Source organism: Peromyscus eremicus, chromosome 7 (genome assembly GCF_949786415.1).
Source record: "Peromyscus eremicus chromosome 7, PerEre_H2_v1, whole genome shotgun sequence".
NCBI classification, from domain to species: Eukaryota; Metazoa; Chordata; class Mammalia; order Rodentia; family Cricetidae; genus Peromyscus; species Peromyscus eremicus.
Genome location: NC_081422.1, coordinates 95367776 through 95390196, shown reverse-complemented (window position 1 = coordinate 95390196; position 22421 = coordinate 95367776). Strand labels below are relative to the sequence as shown.

General features: G+C 38.9%; 1 protein-coding gene across 1 annotated transcript in view; it reads left to right on the top strand.

Moving 5' to 3' along the window:
* Ppp2r3a (protein phosphatase 2 regulatory subunit B''alpha) overlaps positions 1 to 22421 on the top strand; it is a 141689-nt gene that overhangs the window by 76310 nt on the left and 42958 nt on the right. The window contains exons 5-6 of the mRNA XM_059268459.1: positions 6882 to 6984; positions 10818 to 10892. Coding sequence (XP_059124442.1) covers positions 6882 to 6984; positions 10818 to 10892 — 178 coding nt within the window. The remainder of the gene's footprint in view (positions 1 to 6881; positions 6985 to 10817; positions 10893 to 22421) is intronic.

Sequence of the window (22421 nt, the reverse complement as noted above, 5' to 3'; positions counted from 1 at the left end):
AGAAGCGTCATTAGCATCCTACTTGCCTCCTAACAGGCATCCCCTGTTTCTCATTTTCAGGTGGTAAGGCTAACAAGGCTTGTGGAAAAAGTGGCATTTTTAACTCCTTAAGCTGTTTAAAATTAATTAAAACATGCATTTGCTCAATAATTCCCTTGGGTGTCTTGCTACTCTGCTACAACGAACGAAAGCTTCTGTCTCAGACTGTCTGCGTTTTCTTCTGGGCCTGCTTGCCTATGCTGCCTCACTTTTACAAACTACATTTCCCAAGTTGCCTTTCTCTATAGCATGGCACTATTACAAACTACATTATAGACTACATTTTCCAAGGTGCCTTTCCCTATATCATCACGCTGCTATGAACAAACTACATTTCCCATGCTGCCTTTCTGGGTCCAGTCTGTATTTGTTCTGAAGCCAAAATCAAGGTTTTGCTTTTTTCACAGGTTTTTGTCTTCCCTAAGCTTGCATTAGGACACCTTCATTATCGTTTGACAGATGCACCTCTCTAATCAGATTTTTCACCTGACACAGTTCCCAGAGCAGATCACGCCTGTCTGCATGCACTCAGATAGGTACTTATTGCCAGAAGCAAAAACCCTTGGGTGCTTCGCTTCCCCGCCTCACTAGGTCAGTGAAAAGGAATGAGAATACTTTTTTAAAAAGAGCTTTTTTAGAAAGATATTTTCCCCCAATAGAAAAAAAGAAAAGAAAGAACTTTTTTCACAGCATGGGCGCTGTGTAGCCCCATGGGCCTCGCATTCAAGTGGGCGACTCTCTCAGTTCCTGCTGGCCTTGTTTATACAGCCAAGTTTTGTCTCAGCTTTTCTCATGCTGTCATTACTGCTAGAACTTAGACCTTGTCTCCATCAATGCAGGGAGGATTTCAAAGTCTCCACTGCTGCCTTCACACCAGCAGCTTCTCCTCAGCTGCCATTCCACCCTAGGGGGGTGTTGTCCCTGCTTGGCTCTCTGCCTGTGCTTTCCGAGGCATCTTCACTACTCTCTAGCCTAGGGGATTCTGGCTAGGGTCTAAAGTATCTGCTGTTTTTCTAATACTGGCTTGAAGGGGAGATAGGACTAGCAGAGAGGATTGCCCTGTTCCAAGAGGTTTTTTGTTTTTTCTAGAGCATTATAGGTGATTTTCCCATACTGATAAATGTTATTTCCAGGTGAGTTAAATTTTTAACCTTACAGAAAGAAATCTGAGCAGGAAAGACCTGAAGAGCTTTCAGTTTTTTAGAGAGAGATTACTAAGTTTTCCCAAGACTTCTGTTCCCTAAACTTTGGCTTCATGGCCAAGAGAAAGCTAATTCTGGTGGTCTGGTGTTTTCATGCATTAACAATATCAGTGGAGTGAAGAGTTTTATTTCACTCACATTTGCCTCGGAAAATTCTTTCCTCTACCACTCAGAACTCAGATCTAAGCTGTCTACAGGACAAAAGCTTCCACAGGAATCTTTTTCTGCCTGTTTTTCTCATAGTATTTTTTCATGACTCTGATTTCTCTCAGGAGTTTGCTTTCATAGTCCCATAGTTCCTCTGTCTTGTTACTTATCTAATCCTGTTTTTCTTATACTGTATTCCTATATTCTACCTTATATCTTTCCTTTTTACCCTAAGTTCTTCCTATACTATATTCCTACATTCTACCTTATATTTTTTTCCTTAATGAGTTCAATTCCCAGCAACCACATGGTGGCTCACAACCATCTGTAATGAGATCTGGTACCCTCTTCTGGCCTGCAGTCATACATGCTTTATACATAGTAAATAAATAAATCTAAAAAAAAAATTGAGAGAGAAAAAAGGAAACCTAGAGAGAGAGATATTCACTGCAGCTTCACTTTTCACTTGGCATCTTTCAGCCACTTCACTTTCACTCCTGAAAATAAAATACCCCCACCTTAATTTTTACAACATAATCAAACATGCCCAAACTTCCTGTGGGACCCTCAACCCTCCTTTTGCCAAGTCCCTGGTCCCTGTTCTGGCGCCATCTGTGGAAGACCAGCTCCCATTTTTCCCCCAGGGTACTCTTGAAGAGAGTGAAGTGAGAAATATTTAGATAGAAGGATAGAAGGGATAGAAACAGAAACACGGGATAGCCTGGGGGCGGGGTGGGGGTGGGAGGGCTGGATCCTTATCCACTGGCCCCTTCTGTCTCTTCTAAAGGGCTATTTATAGGAATGTCAAGGGGTGAGCAAAGACACCCCCCCCCAGCTCAGCCAAGTGTAGACCCTTCCAATCACCTAGTAATCATGTACATGGTCAAGCAATCCTCTAATGCAGCCCTGCTGGGTAAAGCAAGCTCAGATCTTACTAGGAAACCTTTGTGGGCCTCCACACTCCTCCCAACTTCTATATTCCTCTCCTTGGTATTCTTGCATTCTAGAACATGAAACAAGAAAAGATCCTAAGGCCTGAATAGTAGGTACCTTCCAACATAGTCTACATAGCAAGTTCCAAGCCATCAAGGGATATATAGTGTGACCCTGTCACAAGAACAAACAAAAAAACATAGTAGGGAATTCATCTTGTTCTTTCCCTTTCCCAGTAGGAAAATCAGAATTTGAACAAAGAGAGATGATTTTTGTCTTTAATTGGTATATAAAAATAGTAGTAGGATTTAAGAACTTAAAATTTATAGATGGTCTGGCTTCTCCTCAGCTATATTCCTTTATCCTAGTAGATGCCTGGCCCTGAAAAGTACTCATGTGGAACATAAACTAGGAGTTAAAAGAATAAATAAGTGACATAGCCCTTGTCAGAGGCATCTTTAGTCGCTGAGCTCAGTATTGTTGGCAGAAAAAAAAATCACATAGCAGTCTAGGAAAACAGCAAGGTGTGAGTGATGATCAAAAGAAAGCTGTAAACAAGCTGGAGGATGAAATTAAATAGGAGATAGTCTAGTAGAAGAGAGGTTAGACCTAAACACAGGAAATATATCTGCTGATATTATATTTTTAATATTCTAGGACAGTTTGAGAACCTAAGGCTGACTATAGCAAAGGACAGCTGTGTCCAGTTTGATTTACATGCTTAATGTAAGAGTCACAGCCAGTTTTTAGTTAAGACTGTCTCCTCTGAGAGAGGATGGACATCTGTACCCTTGAGTATAGCACAGCAGTGATGGCCTTCACAACTATATTCCTTTATTGAAGTGAGTTGTCATCTCTGAGGAAAAACAACTTCTGCAAAAAGTCAGTGAATAAGAAGTCATGATGGACAAGTTTGCAGGAAACTGCTCACAGAGTTCCATCTCTGCTGTGGTAAAAGAATCCTAGTGAATACATTGTCAGTTACTAAAATGGTTTGGGTGCCCTCTAGTGGGAGTTCCTCTTAAAATGCTATCAGAAAGTCAGATTCTGAAAGGAAGGCTCTAGTATGAGAATTTAAGGAGAATTAAGTGAATGATAGTTTGAGTTTCCATCCCTAGGAAAGGGGTTTTAGTTTTTTAATTTTTTTTGCAAAGTTAACCCTTCATATAAGGTGATTTGAATTCCAAATACAGTATATTTAAAAGGTTTAAGCCTTAATGGCTCATGCCTGTAATCTCAGCACTTTGGAGGAAGATTGCTATAAGTTCCTGTCTACCCTGGGCTACAGTGTAAGATACTATTTTTTTAGAGTCCAAAAGTATGCAAGCACAAAGAATAACTGGCAGGTGATACTATAGAATTCAAACATTTTGGGATATATATGCTTCCTGACTTGCTCCAGTAATAAGCTCTGTATAGAATTTTTAGAACTAAAATTAAATACAGAAGTCATAAGCATAAGGAAATCATTTCCCTCCTGTCAGAATGTCTGTGGGTTGGTTTTAGAGTAAGCACTGTGAAATTCTCCCCTCCTTCTCGTCCACACCTATCCCCATGTTGCCCCATTTTATATCTCCAATTGGACATCTCTTGCCCTTAGGGCTAGGACAATTTAGGGGGAAGACACAGCTCCACATCCTTTTTTTTCCATCCCTAGAACACCAGCTTTGGGGCAGAACTCCTCTAGAACCAAACCAATCCCGTTCTCGCTTTACTCTTTCTCTTAGGGTTCATGTCGGTATGTCATTTGTCACTAACAAAACACTTGCCCTTAAAGCATTATGGTCGGTGTAGAATAGCTATGCTGTTCTTCAGCTTTTATGGCTTTTTTAAAAGTCTCATTTTTAAAATCTCTTGCCTTACGGAGTTTATCAGCCTAAAACATTAACAAAAAACTATAAATCACCTTTTCTATTTCATGCTTTTGATTTAAAAAATAAAGAATCGTGACATGACTTTTATCTTTTTAGACTATTTTCATCTGTTGTGTTGCTTCTGTGTGTTTAATCGTGCAATCCTTTTCTTTAAATGTATAAAAATGTTCCTCTTTAACAACCTCACCACTTTTTCTTACTACTATTCCATCAATTTTCTAGTCCTATGAGGTGGTTTTCATTAGCACCCCGTGTACTAATCTTCCTTTGTAATGTGTGTTTATTTAACTTCTGGGGCCTTAAATATAGTAACAATAAGGACAGTAAGAATAAATATAAGTGTCTGACTGTAGCTCAAAACAAACAAAATCAGAATGGTATTTGTTAGATCACTAACATTTTGAGAGTTTTCTGTGTATAAGTCACTGAGCCATGTTCTTTGTATATATAAAAAAAGCTATAGCTACCTTCCCTTTAGTTGTCAAAGACAAATTTTAAAGCCAACAATACAGTGGCACATTTAAGTATAGTGAGTACAGAAATCAGAAAGGAGTTCAGCTGTAAAGAGTTTTTTGAAAGAGGTAGTTATTTAGCTAAGTCTTAAAGAAGAATAGAACAGCATGAGAGTGAAGTAAAGGCCAAATTGCATATGGCTCAGGCCAGCTGCCTGGAGTGGAAGTTTGATTTAGCACAGTAGTAAGATAAGTAGGCAGGCATCCTCTAGCATAGTGACAGAGGGCCTTTAATGCCCAGTATAGACACTTCAACTTACACATTTACATGGTAGATAAGTGGTAGAGTACTGTACATTTTTTAGTAAGGGACTAAAATGTAATCAAAGATTGTTTTAGGATTGTCATGCTGAAAGGTTAGATGAGCACTGAAGCCTGTTGGGACCCTCCCTAGCTGTATCATCCTCGGTCGATAATGCCTAGAACTTGTAGAGCACAGTAGAAACAGGAAGAAGCAGTTGTCCAGAGAATTTCCAGGAAAATTTCTTCAGGACTCCAGTCTTCCTGGGAATCTGTATTCCAGATACCTAATGGTCTCAGCTAGAACCTTGGCGATTATGATGAACTTCACCCTTCTTCTCACTCATGTACCCATAAAGCACCATATCCTCTCATTTCTACCAAATGTACCCCTTTCTGTCTCCCAATTCCAGTGTCCAGATTCCTGTAGCCTCACACTTAATGTTTTTGAAAACCACATCTGACCATGTCACTGTCTGAGGTAAAATTCTTCTATGGAGCAAATTCTTGACCTCATACAAAAGAGGCCTTCTTAGATTTTATTTGCACATGCTCCCTACTCTTACTAGCTTTGAACTTTCTGTTGCCCAAATGCTGTATGATTCTTACCAGGCATCTATGTGTGCTGCCCTCCTTATTGTAACCCCCTTCTTTCCTGCTTCACACTGCGGGAAATCTCAGACCTTCTCTGTCCTTTTATGATACCTTGTACTCATTACTTAGTATCGTGGCTGTTCCACAATAGGATGATTTCACTGGTAACCAAACACTGGACGGTACACTTCACATAGGGAATAAAACTCTGTCTTATTTTCTTTTACCCAAGCTCATTCAAGGCCAGATGCAATCCCTGTCATATACTTACCATTCAATAACTGACTAATGAAGGAAAATAAGAAAATTTAGAGTTACTTATTGGATATAGAGACTTAAAAAAAATTTAAATGACTTCAAGTTTTCAAACCCAGATAGCTAAGACTGGTACCACCATTTTAATACACACACACACACACACACACACACACACACACACACACACATCCAGAAAAAGGACTAGTTTGAAAAGCTTTTAAATTTTACTTTTTCTGTGTTTTGACTTTTCTGTCAGAGTATATGGAAATAGCCAGCAAATAGTTGGAGGTGAAGAATTCTAGAAACTTAGAAGACTTTACAGAGGACTGGTTTTCTGAAGCCTGTTCTCTAAAAGTCAAAGTTTAAAAGCCCCCGTCTGGCTGGCCATGGATATGTCAACCTAACAAGAATTTCCTGTCTTCTGTAGTGCATAGTAGTCTGCTTGAGGTATTTCCTTCTTGCTAGCTCAGAAACTCTGGTTCTACATGTCCTGTGCTAAACTGAATGGGCCTTCCACACTAAGTATATTTTAGTAACGTATTTTACCTGTATCAGTTTATTTTTTTTTTACTCTGTGGTTTCAACTCAAAAACATTCTAGAAAGAAAGTTTACCATCCTATAACTGAGATTTTTATTAAGTTACTCCTTTGACAAAAACCAGAAGTGTGGAAGCCATTGAAAAGGGAGCATTGGGACAAGGGGTAACTTAGTGGTAGAGGACTTGCACAAAGCTTGCCCTTTTAATTCCAGCACTGAAAATAAAAAGGCAGAGAGCATTTGATTCTGTTGGTTGGTTGGTTGGTTGGTTGGTTGGTTGGTTGGTTGGTTGGTTGGTTTTTCGAGACAGGGTTTCTCTGTGTAGCCTGGCTGTTCTAGAACTCACTCTGTAGATCAGGCTGGCCTTGAACTCAGAGATTCACCTGCCTCTGCTGGGATTAAAGGTGTGTACCACCACACCCCGCCAACCATTGGACTCTTAATCTAAATAACATTCAAGTCAAACTAAAATTACCACCGTGTCAATTTGTAGGCATTGTATGTTCTGAGTAGCAGATCTTCCTAACGAGTGTCTCTTTTGTAGGTTGCTAAATAACCATCATGATGATGCCTCTAAATTCATCTGGCTCCTGGCAAAGCCCAGCTGCATCTATCTGGAACAGGAAGATTTTATTCCTTTACTTCAGGTGATTTTTAGTATCTTTTAAAAATGGAATTTATTTTTGGAGTTTGAAAAGGGGGTTTTGTTTGTTTGTTTAGCTGGTTGACTAGTTGGTTCTGGGGTTGTCTGTCTGTTAGAGACAGAGTCTTACTGTATAGCCCAGACTAACATCAAACTCTTAATCTCAGATGCTAGGATTAAGGTACAGGTCACCATGACTGGTAAAACGATTTTTTTTCTTTTTTCATTTTAAAGTACAACTATAATACTTCGTCAGTAGAGATACATACATCTTGAGGCCAGATTGCTAAGAATGGTTTTTAAATTTGTTTTAGTAGTAAAATCTTTTGTTAAATGAGATGTAAAACAGAACCCATAGTATAAAATAGACAAAACAGGGCTGTTTCCACTACATTCAGCCTCCTCCTTAGTCACTCACAGTAATCACAGAAACATCTTATGAAACTTTAAAATTTGAAAAGATAGCTTGGAAGGGGCTGGAGAGATGGCTCAGAGGTTAAGAGCACTGGCTGCTCTTCCAGAGGTCCTGAGTTCAATTCCCAGCAACTACATCGTGCCTCACAGCTATCTATAATGGGGTCTAGTGCCCTCTTCTGGCATACAGGCAAAACACTGTATACATAGTAAAGAAATAAACTTTTTTTTAAAAAAAAAGATAGCTTGGAAAATACTATTACCAGCCATAGTTAAGGACCTAACAGGAACTTACAGCTGCTGGAAGAGAGAAAATCAGTTTTCTTAATAGCGTGACAGTGACACTGAGTTTATCAACTATACTCCAGGGCAAGCCTCATGCTCAGAAATAGGTGGTGGTGGTGGTGGTGGTGGTGGTGGTGGTGGTGGTGGTGGTGGTGGTTTTGGTTTTTTGTTTGTTTATTTTTTTAATAATGAGAAAAACATGAAGTTGGGCATCCAGGAAGAGCAGGAGGAAGAAAAGATAATGATCAAAAAATGTATGAAAATTTTTAAAAAATAATCTGGTGAGATGCAAGAAAGGCTGTGGAATAATCAAAACAACTATCATGAACTCTGGAGTCTTCACTTGGGGCATCTTGACTCTTTGATTTAAGCACATATCCAAAATGTCCCTCCGGTTTTTTCCACTAAGATTTATTTGTACATAAGATTAGAATAGGAAGAAGCTGTGCATGGTGAATACTAAGGCCTGCCTATAATCCTAGCGCTAGGAGACTGAGCAAGAGGAGGTAACCTATGCTATATAACATACCAGATCGGTCTCAAGAAACCAGTGAATGAATAAATAAATAATGAAATAAGAGAATGGAAACTTGAATCAAGCATACTGAGATCTCCAAAGACAGTTGTCACCAGCCCATAAAGGTAGACAGAAACAGAGTGTGTGTGTGTGGGGGGGGGGGGGGGTATTTGTAGGGGAGAAAGTAAAAAAAAGACACAAAGCCTGCCTGTCAAAACACTCCAGCCTAGGAACAATTTAGGTTAAGGGCAATGGGCCCTATTACTATCACCAGATTTCAGGGATATTAGTAATTTATTTAGTTGCATAAGCTCTGTATTTACTCATCCAGGGTACTCACCCATGTGGAACAATTTTTACTAATGGAGCCAAATAAATGAAACAAGAGTACACTTGTCTTTTTTTCTTTTCTGTTTCTGAGATGTTAAAATCTGTTGTTTATAAATATGTTTTCTACATGTAGAAAGGATATATCTCAGATCTTTAAGAGAAAATCTCAGAGCTGTAAGTATGTTTTGGGATGCAAATTGGCCCAGTGGTTAAGAACAATGTTGCTCTTTCAGAGGGTCCAGGTTTTTGATTCCCAGCACCCAAATGACAGCTTCAACATCCTGTTCTGGCCTTTGTGAGCACCAGGCATGTGATGCACAGATATACATGCAGGCAAAACATTCATACACATAAAATAATAAATTCAAAAAAATTTTAAGAAGTTTTTATTTTCTTTTACTTCTTTGAGTTTTTGACCTTTAGCCCTTATCTACCAGTCTAGAAGAAAATGTTAACTTTTCTGAGGTTCCTTCAGCATGGAACTGTACCCTAGGTCTGAAGTTGGGGGTTATTTTTGAAGTAGCAATAATCCATGACCAGAAGATCCTTCAAATCCAGATATTCTTTGCTTCTTTTGTACAATAAATCACTCCAGGATCTAAGAGAGAGAGAGAGAGAGAGAGGGGGGGGGGGAGAGAGAATGTATGTGGATGTAACACTCTGTACTCATGGAAGCCAGAGGGTAACATCCTGCTCCATCACTCTCCACCTTATTCCTTTGAGACAGGATATCTCACTGAATCTCAGCTCAGCTAGTAGCCAGAAAGTCCCAGTGATCCTCCTATCTTTGTCACCATAGCACTGGGGAAGACATTTAGCAAGGATACAAATTTTTAGATAGGAGTATATTCAAGAGATTATTGTGCAATACACTGAATATAACAATGTATATTCTTTTTTGTTTTTTTTTACTTTGAGACAAGGTCTTGCTGTGTAATCCTGACTGTTCTGAAAGTCACTATGTAGACCAGGTTGGCCTTGTACTCAGAGATCCTCCTGCCTCTGCCTACCAAGTACTTGGATTAAAGGCATGTGCCACCATGCCTTACTATAATGTATATTGTTGAAAATTCCTAAGAATAGGTTTTAAATGTTTTCACCACACATGAAAAAAATTAGTATTATGACTTCTTGGGATATTGAGAATAAGTGATTGTTGATGCTCAGCTCTAAATAGGACATTTATACCACACCATCTGAGGCTCAGAAAACATCATGAAAAAGCAGAAAGAATGTAAGAGCTGGAAGATTGGGAGAAGGACTGTTGAAATGTTATCATTTCCTGATATAGCCGTTGAAAATATAATCTCACAGCAGCTGTAGTTGTTTGGACTGGGCATACACAAGACTGGGCCTGTCACCAGCCATGGTTCAGGGAGGGGGATCATGTGGCCCTAACCTTCTGTCCTTGTTTGCTTCTCCATTGCTATGATAAAGCACTAACCAAAAGCAACTTGGGAAGGAAAGGGTTTATTTGGCTTACATGTCCCTATTACAGTCCATCATTAAGGGAAGTCAAGGCAGGAACTGTGGAGGAAAGCTGCTTATTGGCTTACTCTCCATGGCTTATTCATCTTGCTATCTTATACTACTCAAGACCATCTGACCAGAGGTGCTACTACCCAAGTGAGTTGAGCCCTCCCACATCAATCATTAGCCAAGAAAATGTTCCACATCATGCCTTCAGGCCAGTCTGATGGAAGCAGTTCCTCTCTTGAGATTCCCTCTTTGCACGTCTAGATTTGTGTCAAGTTGACAAAAACTAACTAGCACATCTTACCTGCTGAATTACTGGCTACTGATAGATTCTAAAGAAGGGACAGTCATTTCCCTTAATGTTTTAGGATTGCAGTACATATCTGTAAGACATTTGATTCACAAATCGACAAATATGGCCAATTTAAAATTTTATATTTAGCCGGGCAGTGGTGGCGCACGCCTTTAATCCCAGCACCCGGGAGGCAGAGCCAGGCGGATCTCTGTGAGTTCAAGGCCAGCCTGGGCTACCAAGTGAGTTCCAAGAAAAGGCGCAAAGCTACACAGAGAAACCCTGTCTCGAAAAACCAAAAAAAATAAAAATAAAAAATTATATTTAAACATATTATGTGTGTAGAAAATCATGTATTATAAACATGCTTATAATAAAGTATTTGTTAAATTTTCAATGCATTATGCAGTATTCCAGAATATAGGATTAGCTCAACTAACTGTAAGTTTACTCCACAAGAAGGAAACGCTTCTGAAGAGTTTTTAATGTTTATTAACTTAATTTTGATTTCAATCTTTTTAAGGATGTGGTAGACACACACCCTGGCCTCGCCTTCCTGAAAGATGCTCCAGAATTCCATTCCCGCTACATCACCACGGTAAGATGAGTACTAATTTGTCATAATAAAACTGCTTAAGTCATCTCTTTATTGTTACCTAGCATCCAGATTTATACAAAAGGTAATTTGGGCTATAATGATTATTTTAAATGGAAAGAAGTTAAAGAGTGAAAATAAATGAGTAATTTTTTTGTTTTGTTTTTTCAAGACAGGGTTTCTCTGTGTATCTTTGGAGCCTGTCCTGGAACTCGCTCTGTAGATCAGGCTGGCCTTGAACTCACAGAGATCCACCTGACTCTGCCTCCTGAGTGCTAGGATTAAAGGCATGCGCCGCTGCCGCTGCCGCCACCACCACCCGACAAATTTTTTATTTATATTCATATCCCTTCACATGTGGGTCAATACTTAACAGAGGTTGGTAGTATAAAATCCCACTAATATTCTGTCTGGTATTGTGAGGCATATATTTACTCTTTTTTTGAGATGTATTTTTATTTGTGTGGTTGTTTTGCCTCCATGAGTGTCTGTGCTCATGTGCATTTGGTACCTGAGGAAGCCAAGAGAGAGCATCAGATTCCCACTGGAGCTTCAAGATTGTTGTGAGCTGCCATGTGGGTGCTAGGAATAGAACCTGGGTCCTCTGGAAAAGCAGCCTGCCTGTGCTCTTAACTTCTAATCCACCTCTCTATCTATGTCTTTATTCTTACAAATTTTCATATTTGGTTGAGCTTTAGCATTTCCAAGTAATACTGAAAATAATTGTTAGCAGTTTATCCTCCCCCAAAAAAGATGTCTCTTGACCCCTAAAATTGTGTCTAGAGATAATGAGAAGTAGCTTTTGTGTAAACAGAGAACAAACCATGTAAGGATCTAAAATAACATGCTCACAACTCCGTTTTGTGAGGTTCTCACACTCCTTGATTCTCAGGTATAGTCTGATCTAATGAGTCACAGGTAGATGTCATCATGAGTGAGAGGGTACAGGCCAGCAGTGAAGTCTCGGATTATTTGGGCATGAAATATCCAAAACGCGAGCTTGTGGACAGAAATTTCTCTGTTCCTGCCTTGCCCAGCAGTCTGGACGAATCTCTCCCACCCGTGGTCCCACAGCTGCTTATAAAATACTCAGAGGCTTATATTAATTACAAACTGTATGGCCTATGGCTTCAGCTTCTTGCTAGTTAGCTCTTTTATCTTAAATTAACCCATTCCTCTTAATCTGTATGTTGCCACATGGCCATCTGCTGGTATCTTTCACAGAGGGCTGATGTTTCTCTCGACTCAACCCTTCTTCTCTATATATCTCTGCTTGGATTTCCTGCCTGGCTGCAATCTTTCTTGCCATAGTCCAGAATAGCTTTATTTATTATCCAAAGGGAGCCACACATATTCACAGCGTACAGAAAGACATCCCACAGCACTTCCTATTCACAGATATACTCAAGTGAGACCTTTGCCAATGGCTTACTTAGATAAACAAGGCAGTCTCCTCTAGGGAGAATTCTGTCACTATGAGAGTATAGTTCTAATATAACAAATGGCTACTGCATTATTTGAGTATTTTCCTTTTGTTAGAATGTCTTTCTTTGCTTTTCCATTGGTTCTCTTTTGATGCTATAAAACTTTGTAAGATTTTGACCAGTAAGAAGACTCAGCAGCTAGACGTAGTGATGCCTGCCTTTAATCCAAGCACTTAGGAGGCAGAGGCTGGTGGATCTCTATGAGTTTGGAGGCCATTCAAGTCTACAAAGCAAGTTCCAGGACTACACAGAGAACCCTGTCTACAAAACAAACAAACAAACAAACAAAAAAACAAAGGCTCAGCAGCCTAGCCAGCAAGCCTAATGACCTGAGTTTGATGCCTAGAACAACATGGTGGAAAAAGAGAACCAACTCCCATAAGTTGTTCTCTGACCTCCATACTCACACACCATGGAATGTGTACACACACACACACACACACACACACACACACACACACACACACACGAGAGAGAGAGAGAGAGAGAGAGAGAGAGGATTAAATTTTAAAATAAAATGGAAGATTTGTTTTCTAAGCCAGAGGTGGTGATACTGTCATTGCAGACTATCTCAGAAGTCATTTTTGCTTACTAGTCACGCTGTACTCTAGCCATCCTCTCCACACAATCCCCTAGCTACTTTCTGACTTGTTGACTCCTAATTGATCTTTCTGCTTCTACCATCATTGCCCATACAGACTAGTCTTCCCAAAACATTATCCTTTAAAAATACAAGTCAGATCACATCACTCCTCTACTCCAACCTTCCGATGGTCTCCCATCTCACTTGGAGTACAAGCCACAATTCCTGTCAGTACTCCGTCATCCCCCACATACCTTTGCAACTTTGCTCATTAATGTTTCATTATAGAATTTTCAGACAAAATTTATTTTGATTCCCCTATCCACCTGTTCTCTCTCTTTGTGACCCCTCCACTTTGTACCCTTCTATTTGTAGTAACCTCCTTTCTGTTTTCATGTCACATGTGCTCTGCTGCCCTCCTCCCTTCTCTAATACCTCTTTCCCCCTGTATAATCCTGTTTCAAGTTTCGTAACCCAGACCCACACCCAAACCTCCCACATGGGTACAAACATTGAAAACTAGGGTCCTGGGTCTGAAGAAATGGTTCACATTTAAGAGCACTTGCTGTTCTTGCAGAAGACCTGGGTTCAGTTTCCAGCACCCACATGGCAGCTCTTGACCATCTAAATCCAGTTCTGGGGGACCTGGTCCCCTCCTCTGACCTCTGTAGCACTACATGCATATGATGGACTTACATGCAGGCTGGCAAAACACTCATAGACATAAAATAAAAGTAAATAAACCTCTTAAAGAATAGAATCCACATATGAAAGATAGCATGAAATATTTGTCTTTCTGAGCCTGGTTTACTTCACTTCGTATGATGGTTTCCAGATCCTTCTATTTTCCTGTGAATTTCATTCTTTCTTATAGCTAAATAAAATTCCTTTGTGTGTGCATATTTTTTCAATGTCCACTCACTTATTAGTGGACATCTAGGCTGGTCTCATTTCAGTAAACATAGATGTCTGTGTATCTTTGTAGGAGACTATAGAGGCCTTTGGATAAACGCTCAGATGTAGTATAGATGGGTCATATAAGAGTTCTATTTTTTAAGTTTTTAGAGCCTTCCCTACCAATTTCCATAATTATTGTAATAGTTTACAACCTGTCTTAGTTAGGGTTTCTATTGCTGTGAAGAGACACCATGACCACATCAATTCTTATAAAGGAAAACATTTAATTTGGGGTGGCTTGCTTACAGTTTCAGAGGTTCAGTCCATTATCATCATGGCAGGAAGCATGGCAGCGTGCAGGCAGACATGGTGCTGGAGAAGTAGCTGAGAGTCCTACATCTTGTAGGCAACAGGAAATGGTCTCTGACACTGGAAGTAGCTTGAGCATAGGAAACCGCAAAGCCCACTCCCACAGTGACACACTTCCTCCAACAAAGCCACACCTCCCTTTGGGGGCCATTTTCTTTCAAACCACCATATCCCTTCCCCTCCACAAGCTGTAATAAGGATTGCTCTTTCCCTACATTCTCATCAGCATTTTTTATCATCTCCTTTTAAAAAAAATGTGTATGTGTCTTAGTTACTGTTCTATTGCTGTGGTGAAACACCAAGATAAAGGCAACATATAGAAGGAAGAATTTAACTGGAGGCTTGCTTAGTTTCAGAGTATTAGTCCATGACCAGCACAGCAGCAAGCAGGCAAACACAGGACACTAGAGCAGTAGCTGAGACTAGACAGGTGTTATACAACTGAGCTACATTCCTAGTCCTGTGAAGTTATTCTTGCTTAAGGGGTCTAATTCATGAGATGGCTCAGCAGGTAAAGATGCTTCCCCGAGAAACCACACAGAAAAAGGACAGAACTAATTCCCACAGGTTGTTCTCGGCCTGCATACACACACACAGAGTTTTTTAAATAATTCTCCATTAATTCTGCAGATCCAAAGGGAATTATTAAGTCTTGGTTATTGGCTGTTCTGTAAACTCAGGGTACATTAACAGCGTAACTGAAGTTTTTCATTGTGTGCATATAATCCCAGCTCTTTCAGAGGCTGAGGGAGAAGGATCTCGAGTTTGGGACCAGCCTGGGCCATGGAGCAAGGTCCTGTCTCCAAAAAAAGAAAAAAAAAAAAAGAAAATGAAAAGGAATATCCTGGAAATTGTGTTTTATTTAGAATTCATTCTCAGAAAAGAACTTAATGAACACAAAAGTAAAGAGATAAATATTCTTCATTCTTTCTAGTTTGCTGTTTTTTTTTAACATGCCTGAACCTATAGTAGTCTGTGCTATTCTAGCAACTAGGACCCAAGGAATTTAAGATTTTAAAGAAAAAAGCCATGAAATTCCATTTTTTTAGGAAATTCCATCAGCTTAATAATTGTTGAACAAAAAACTATACTAGTCACTCATAGAATACAGTTAATTATCTCTGCTGTCATCATTTTCATAGTATTTGCATATTATTGCTTAAATGTATGAAATTTATACTTTGGTGTTAGCATTGTGTTACTTTGTCTCCAATTTACAAGAATGAATCTATTACTCAGAAATAGGCATGAAACTGCAAAGTACTTATGACAATAATAGAGCAGTTTAAAACAGTAGCATAGATTGAAGAGTATCAAGACTCACTTGGAAGTACAGAATGTGAATGTATACATACTGAGAATAACTGCTACTGTGGTAATTTTATACCAACACTCCAAAAGAAATGTACAGAGAAAAAGTACAACAATAAAGGGCTGGAAATGTGTGTGGCTCAGTGGTAGAGCACTTGTCTGGCATGCAGTGTCCCAGTGCCACAAATAAGTCAAAACAAAAGTGTAACAAGAGTATCTAAAAACAGAACTTTTCATTGGTGCTTTCCAGTGCCCTAGCTATTATGAAATCTAGTCAAATAATGGCATGAAGTAACTGAAACTTTAATATTATTTTAAAATACAATGAGTTTTTTTCTAGAAAAAAAATGCAACATAAGGTCTAGTATGAAATTGGCTAATTGTATTCTTAGGCATGAAAGTGACCGAGCTAAAGAGACACCCTGCTCATAGCAAAAACAATGAAGATCATAATTACATAAATCATAAAGGTCTGTGGTATAGGAATATATATTTCGGTAACTATTTTATCAGTTGTTTTTAGACTAGAAAGAACAGCAACTAAGTAAGGAATTACTCCAAAAGTCAGCTCATATTCTTTATTTCCTGAACATTACCAATGGAAAAAGCCTTTTTGATAGTGAATGAAAATGAAAATATGAAATGCCAGCAAATTATAGCCTTTGGATTGTAGTTTTGTGTGCTGGGCCAAGAAATTGTTGGTGAATAAATAAATGCTCTGCTTATGCATGCCAACATATGCCAGCTTTTGAAAAAGGAGGTGGCCCATTTAAGTTTTTAAAGTGAGCAATGAGCCTTCAAAGACTTCTTTGTGGTACTGGCACCAGCAGTGAAGTTATTCTTAGGCTCACGCAGATGGTGTCTCGGAGGTTTACTCAGTGTCTCACTTAGCCTGAATCTATCACTTTAGGCTAAAATGACTAAGCTGTGCCATAGCTGCTTCTCACCACTGAGAGCTTTTAAACTCACTCCCTTTTTTCTTAACAAAGAAAGAAACCACTTTTTCAGAAAATTTTTAGTTTTCCAAGTTATTTAGAAAGACTGAGAAGAAATTTTAGAGCCATAACAGTTACAGAATGAATTAGTGATCCATTCACTGTGCCTTTTCAGATGGAAGAACCAGGCTTCTGTTGTTTGAGTGTGTCTATCTGCACTCATCACCTGTAATTAGAATTCTTTGTTAATTTCTGTCTGCATTTAATCTACTTTCAAAAATAACATGTAATAAAGCCAAACATTTCCTTTCCTGGTAGCCTATATTGTGAATTAGTTTCCATTTTCATATATGTAAAGAAGGGAAACTGACAATAATTCAACTTGTCTGTCAGGTTGAGTAGAGATTTTAGTGAAAGATTGTCAGTTTCATTCCTCTCACAAGTAGTAAATAATGATTTTTGTTATTTTTTTACATTAAAATGGTGACAGAGTTGTTAAAACGGTAAGCATGGGGAGAGCCAGCTGCTATGTGCTTTCACCACTAGATGGTGGCCCTACTTCAGTGATGTAAAATGCAGACTCGGTAATGGAGAAATAAATGTCTTATGAAGTTGGGCCTCAGAATATAGAGACTGGGAAATGGAAGATACAGATGCATTATTATACATTGCTAAAGAAGCATCTTAGCAAAGGCTTACAGCAGAACACACCTACCAATTTTATTTTACGTGTCTGAGTGTTTTCCTTGCATGTATGTATGTGTATCACATGCCTGCTTGGTGCCACAGAGGTCAGAAGAGGGCATCAGATCCCCTGAAGCAGGTGGTTGTGAACCACCACCTGGATGCTAGGAACCAAACTTAGATCCTCTGCAAGAGCAACGAGTGCTTTTAATCACTGATCCATCTTTCCATCACATAAAACATATGAAAATTTTAAATAATGCCAAAAGGTAGAAAGGGGGCTGGAAAAATGACTCCATAGTTAAGAGTATATACTGCTCTTCTAGAGGACCAGAATTTGGTCCTAGCATCCACATGGGCAGCTCAAAATTACATGTAACTCCAGCTCCAGAGGAATCTGATGCCCTCTTCTGGACTCCATGGGCACCCACTTACATATAGGTGTAACACAAATTGCTAAATGGTCTTATTAATAATAAAAAAAAAAACCTGGAGCCAGATATTGGGGTAAAAACTGAGAGATCAAAGGGATAGAACAAGCCAAGCTACAAGTTCTTATCGCTAGGAAATCCTCGGCATACAGGAAGAGAGAGCTACTTCCTGTATACTCATGCCTATATACCTTTCTGTACCCTGCCATCTTATTTCCTCTCTCTGCCCAGCTATATCACTTCCTCTTTCTGCCCAGCTCTATCACTTCCTATCTGTCTGTCCAGACCTCCAGACCTCTATAGTTAACTAGTGCTGGCATTAAAGGTGTGTGCTACCACGCCTGGCTCTGTTCCCAGTGTGCTTAAACTCACAGAGATCCAGATGGATCTCTGCTTCCCGAATGCTAGGTTAAAGGCGTGTGCTACCACTGCCTGACCTCTATATTTAATATAGTGGCTGACTTTATATAGGTGCTTCTATTCATGTTTAACATAGACATACACTTATTTTAATTTAAAGAATTAGAGAAAAAAATGCAGATCAAAATTTTAGAATATTATATCTTGCTTCCATAAATAATATATTTGAGTAGAATACATAATTTAAGTATATAATCAAAACCAATAAATAAATGTACACAGGGCAGTGGTGGGACATGCCTTTAATCCCAGCACTCAGTAAGCAGAGGCAGGCAGATCTCTAAGTTCAAGGCCGGCCTAGTCTACAGCGCTCGCTCTCTCTCTCTCTCTCTCTCTCTCTCTCTCTCTCTCTCTCTCTCTCTCTCTCCTCTCCCTCTCCCTCTCTCTTTCGCTCTCTTTTTCTCTTACTGTGTCTTTCTTCCTTCCTTCCTTTCTTCCTTCCTTCCTTCCTTCCTTCCTTCCTTTCTTTCTTTCTTTCTTTCTTTTCTTTCTTTCTTTCTTTCTTTTATTGGAGACAAGGTCTTGCTGGTCTTGCTGTGTAACCCGGCTAGCCTGAAACTTAATATGCAGCTCAGACAGGCCTCTAATTCATGATCCTTCTGCCTTTGTTGGTATTACAAGCATGTATCACTATGCCAAGTTAAATGACATTATTAGGGTTTATTTTCCACATCTGATTTCTGTACTGAGAATCTTTTTGGTTTTTAATGACTCAACTTTTAATGTTAAGCTTTTAGGACTGGAGAGATTGCTCAGTGGTTAAGAGAACTACACTGCTCTTACAGAGAAGCTGGGTTTGGTTCCCAGTACCTTTGTGATGACTGCCAACTCCCTGTGACTCCAGTTTCAGGGAATCTGAAGCCCACTTCTGGCCTCCATGGGCGCCTATATGCATGCAGTGCACATAAACTCATGTAGGCACACATACATACGTGTAACAACAAATAAACAATAAGTATCCTCTTTCATCAAGAACCTCTGAATCTGAGTGCTTAGGACCAATGGAGAAATTAAGCACCAGCTACTCTGGCTTCCACCTAATACATAAACCCTGTCCATTTCAGCCTAAGAACTTGACAAAAACTAACATCATGACTTCATAAAACCCAATGCTTTATATAGAGTTAATTTTGGAATGTCTCCCTTATATTGAAGCATTTGATGAGTATAAGGGCACATCTACTCAGTGGTTCTAATTCTGTCCTCTATTCCAAAACAGAAGTCAACTGCTGCTTCTACACAGTAGTCAGTCATTCAGATTGTGATAACATCTTCACTCCAGTCTTCTTTTCCTTAGATTCAGCCTTTGCTACATTAATATCTTTACTGTTCACTTCTATATTTTCTACACATTTATATGCCACTATCTATAAGTCATAGACAAAAATACTTATTTACATGAAATATAAAAAGTTTTTTGGGGGTTGACATCTATCTGTTATTCACAACTTAAGGAATGTATTGTTGAGATAGCTATGAAACCAGCCCATATTTAACATCACAAAGGTAACACAAAATTATTTGTTATATAGCTTCTAAACTTAATTATTATGTCAAGAAATTGTTACTTAGTATACTCAAAGCATCAGGTCAGACACTGGAATGCAAGTCAAGGAAGATGGGGTCTGTTAGAGTTTGCAGTTGGTGATAATCAGGTACACCAGTGTTGGACTCTAACCATAGGAATGACTGAAAGACGTTTGGCAGCAGTAGAAGCACAGGCATCAGAGCTCTCCCCTACTCTCTGTTCCTAAGTTTCCTGTGAAAGGGTGGCCTATGGGCTCCATTGTGGAAGGTCAGGAGTTAGCTCAGAAAGCAGGGATGAGGTTGTGAATGCCAGGCAACAGAAATTAAACCTTCATTCTGGTGCTAAGTTGCCCTGTTTTATTGAGAATTACTCTACTGAAAAATCCAACAACAGAGTGTTGGTTTAGTGTCTCATTAGGTCAAAGTTTTGAAAAGATGAACAGCAGTCTTCACTTTTTTGTTGTTCTTGAACATAGCTTGAAAAGGAGGGTTAACCTCTTCCATCAGAAAATTACCAAAGATCCAGAATTTTTATATTACCAAACTATTAAAAACCAGAGAGCTGTGTGTTGTGGACACATACCTGTGTTGGCAACATTGAAAAAGTGAGACATGATTCCAAGTCAGAGACCAGCCTAGATTACATAGTGAAACCCTATCTCAGAAATAAAATAAAAATACAGAAAAGCTAGAGTACCAAATTGTCCTTCTCAATATTGTTTCTTTTTGGAGGAAAATAAGTGACTACATGTAATACATAAAATGTTTTGCGTGCATCGTGGCCTCCAGCTCTAGGATTGCAGCTTCTGTCTTCTGTAGCTGGAGAGTTTCCGGGTCCTGCCAAGCCCCGGCAGTCCCACAGCCCACTTATAAAATAAACACACAGACTCTTATATTATTTAAACTGTTTGGCCTAATGGCTCAGGCTTCTAGCTATCTAGTTCTTACATCTTAAATTAACCCATTTCTATAAATCTATACCTTGCCACATGGTTAGTGGCTTACCAGTATCTTACATGTTGGTACTCATGGCGGCGGCTGGCAGCATCTCCTGACTCAGTCTTCCTGTTCCCAGAATTCTCTGCTTGTCCTGCCTATACTTCCTGCCTGGCTACTGGCCAATCAGCATTTTATTTATACGGAGTGATATCCACAGCACTTCCCCTTTTCTTTTTTTTCAAAAAGGAAGGTTTTAACTTTCACATAGTAAAATTACAGATAACAAAACAATTATCAAGCAAGAATTACAGTTACAATATTTAGTCTATTTATAATAACTAGTCTATTTGTATTTGGCAAAATTAAAGAAGATACCCTATCTGTCATATGTTTGTGAGTCTAAGGTTTCATATCTAACTTTTCTTTTATAATAACTAAAGAAAATTATAACTATCTAGTCTTCAACTACATCAAAGACCTCAGAAGGATATAATATTACCTGAGAAATGGGAGAAGGATGCAAGCAACTATCGGGAGTCTTGTAAGAGTAAACAGAAACAGCTAGCAGCCTGGACAGTCATCCAAAGTTCTCTTTTAAAGTTGGGGCATCTGTCTTCAGCCTACAGGCCTAGAGTCTCTCAGTCACTTTCTCTCTGTGTCCTGTAGAATGTCTGGCAGTTTCCTCTGTGAAGCAGGAACCTGAAGGACCATTTTGCCAAGCAAAGTTCAGTGGTCACCTTCCTATGGGTCCTGCATGTCCAATTGATACATTTTTTCAAGCAGTCCAGTTTCTTGCCCAAATGGCTATTTTTGTCAAGAAGATAAACTCCATACTGAGTGTCTTCGATGTCCATCCTCATCTCTGAAGTAAATCAGTGCTGCCAGGAGCAGACATGTCTCATTGTCCAGAAAGTTTAAATTTTTAAAACATTTTAAATGCCATATTCTATAGGTCTTTGAACTGTGTGAAGATTACCTACCTAACTGAATTATATCTATGTATACCTAGAAAACTTAACTAACATGGTTACAAGTTTGACTATCATAGAAGACTAATTATTAATCTATATTTCTTAATTATCCATTACAATTTAAATGAATTACATAAACATAATACCTCAAATGAGAATAGAAATTTATATACAGTATAACAAAATTAAGTTTAAACTTGTATCAATAAACTAAAATCCATAGAAATATAAAACATTTTAAACAAGTTGTTGCTCTTTAAAAGTAGGTTCAACAATCTACCCTTTTATCCTATCATTATCTATACTATCCCCTTTTCTTCTTTAAAAAGAGATTGCATTTATAAAAATATTGGTTTTTCTCTGTCCCATACCAGAGGGCTCTTCTCATATGGGACACAAGAATCTCTTAACCTTTTCTTTTAGTAATATGCTTGGGTTTAGAGAAGGAGTGAGCCAATTCCATCTCCAAACCCAGCTTGGTATATTTGGGAATTTGGGCGTAGCTTCTCTTACTACTTCCTGCTGAAGGGGGGGGGGGTGCTATATCTTACAGGGACACAAAGAAAATTTTAGGATTATGGAGTAGTTCATGAGGATGTAGCGTCTGAGCCAGTTGCCTTGAAACTGGATGTTGGATCATCTGGGCCATGTTGTCATCAGAGACCTTTCAGGGGGTCTTGGCTGGTCAAACCTGATATATCTTAATCTGGAACAAATCCATAGCCTTTGGCTTTCTGTGGGAACAAAAGCAGAGCCTCCTATCCAAAGCAATATATCCTTAGATCCAAATTTTGAAGTCAAGGTATCTTTACAATATACATATTGTCTTAACTCAACAGTTTTTACAATCAAATGTCTTTCTGCAGTTAAGAATATCAAAGACAACATAATCCAGATTCTCTGTGTGATATCCATCTTTACGTGGCTTATTTTTTATATTAATTTTACTGTCTCTTTAAAGACTTTAAACTCTGTATTTCT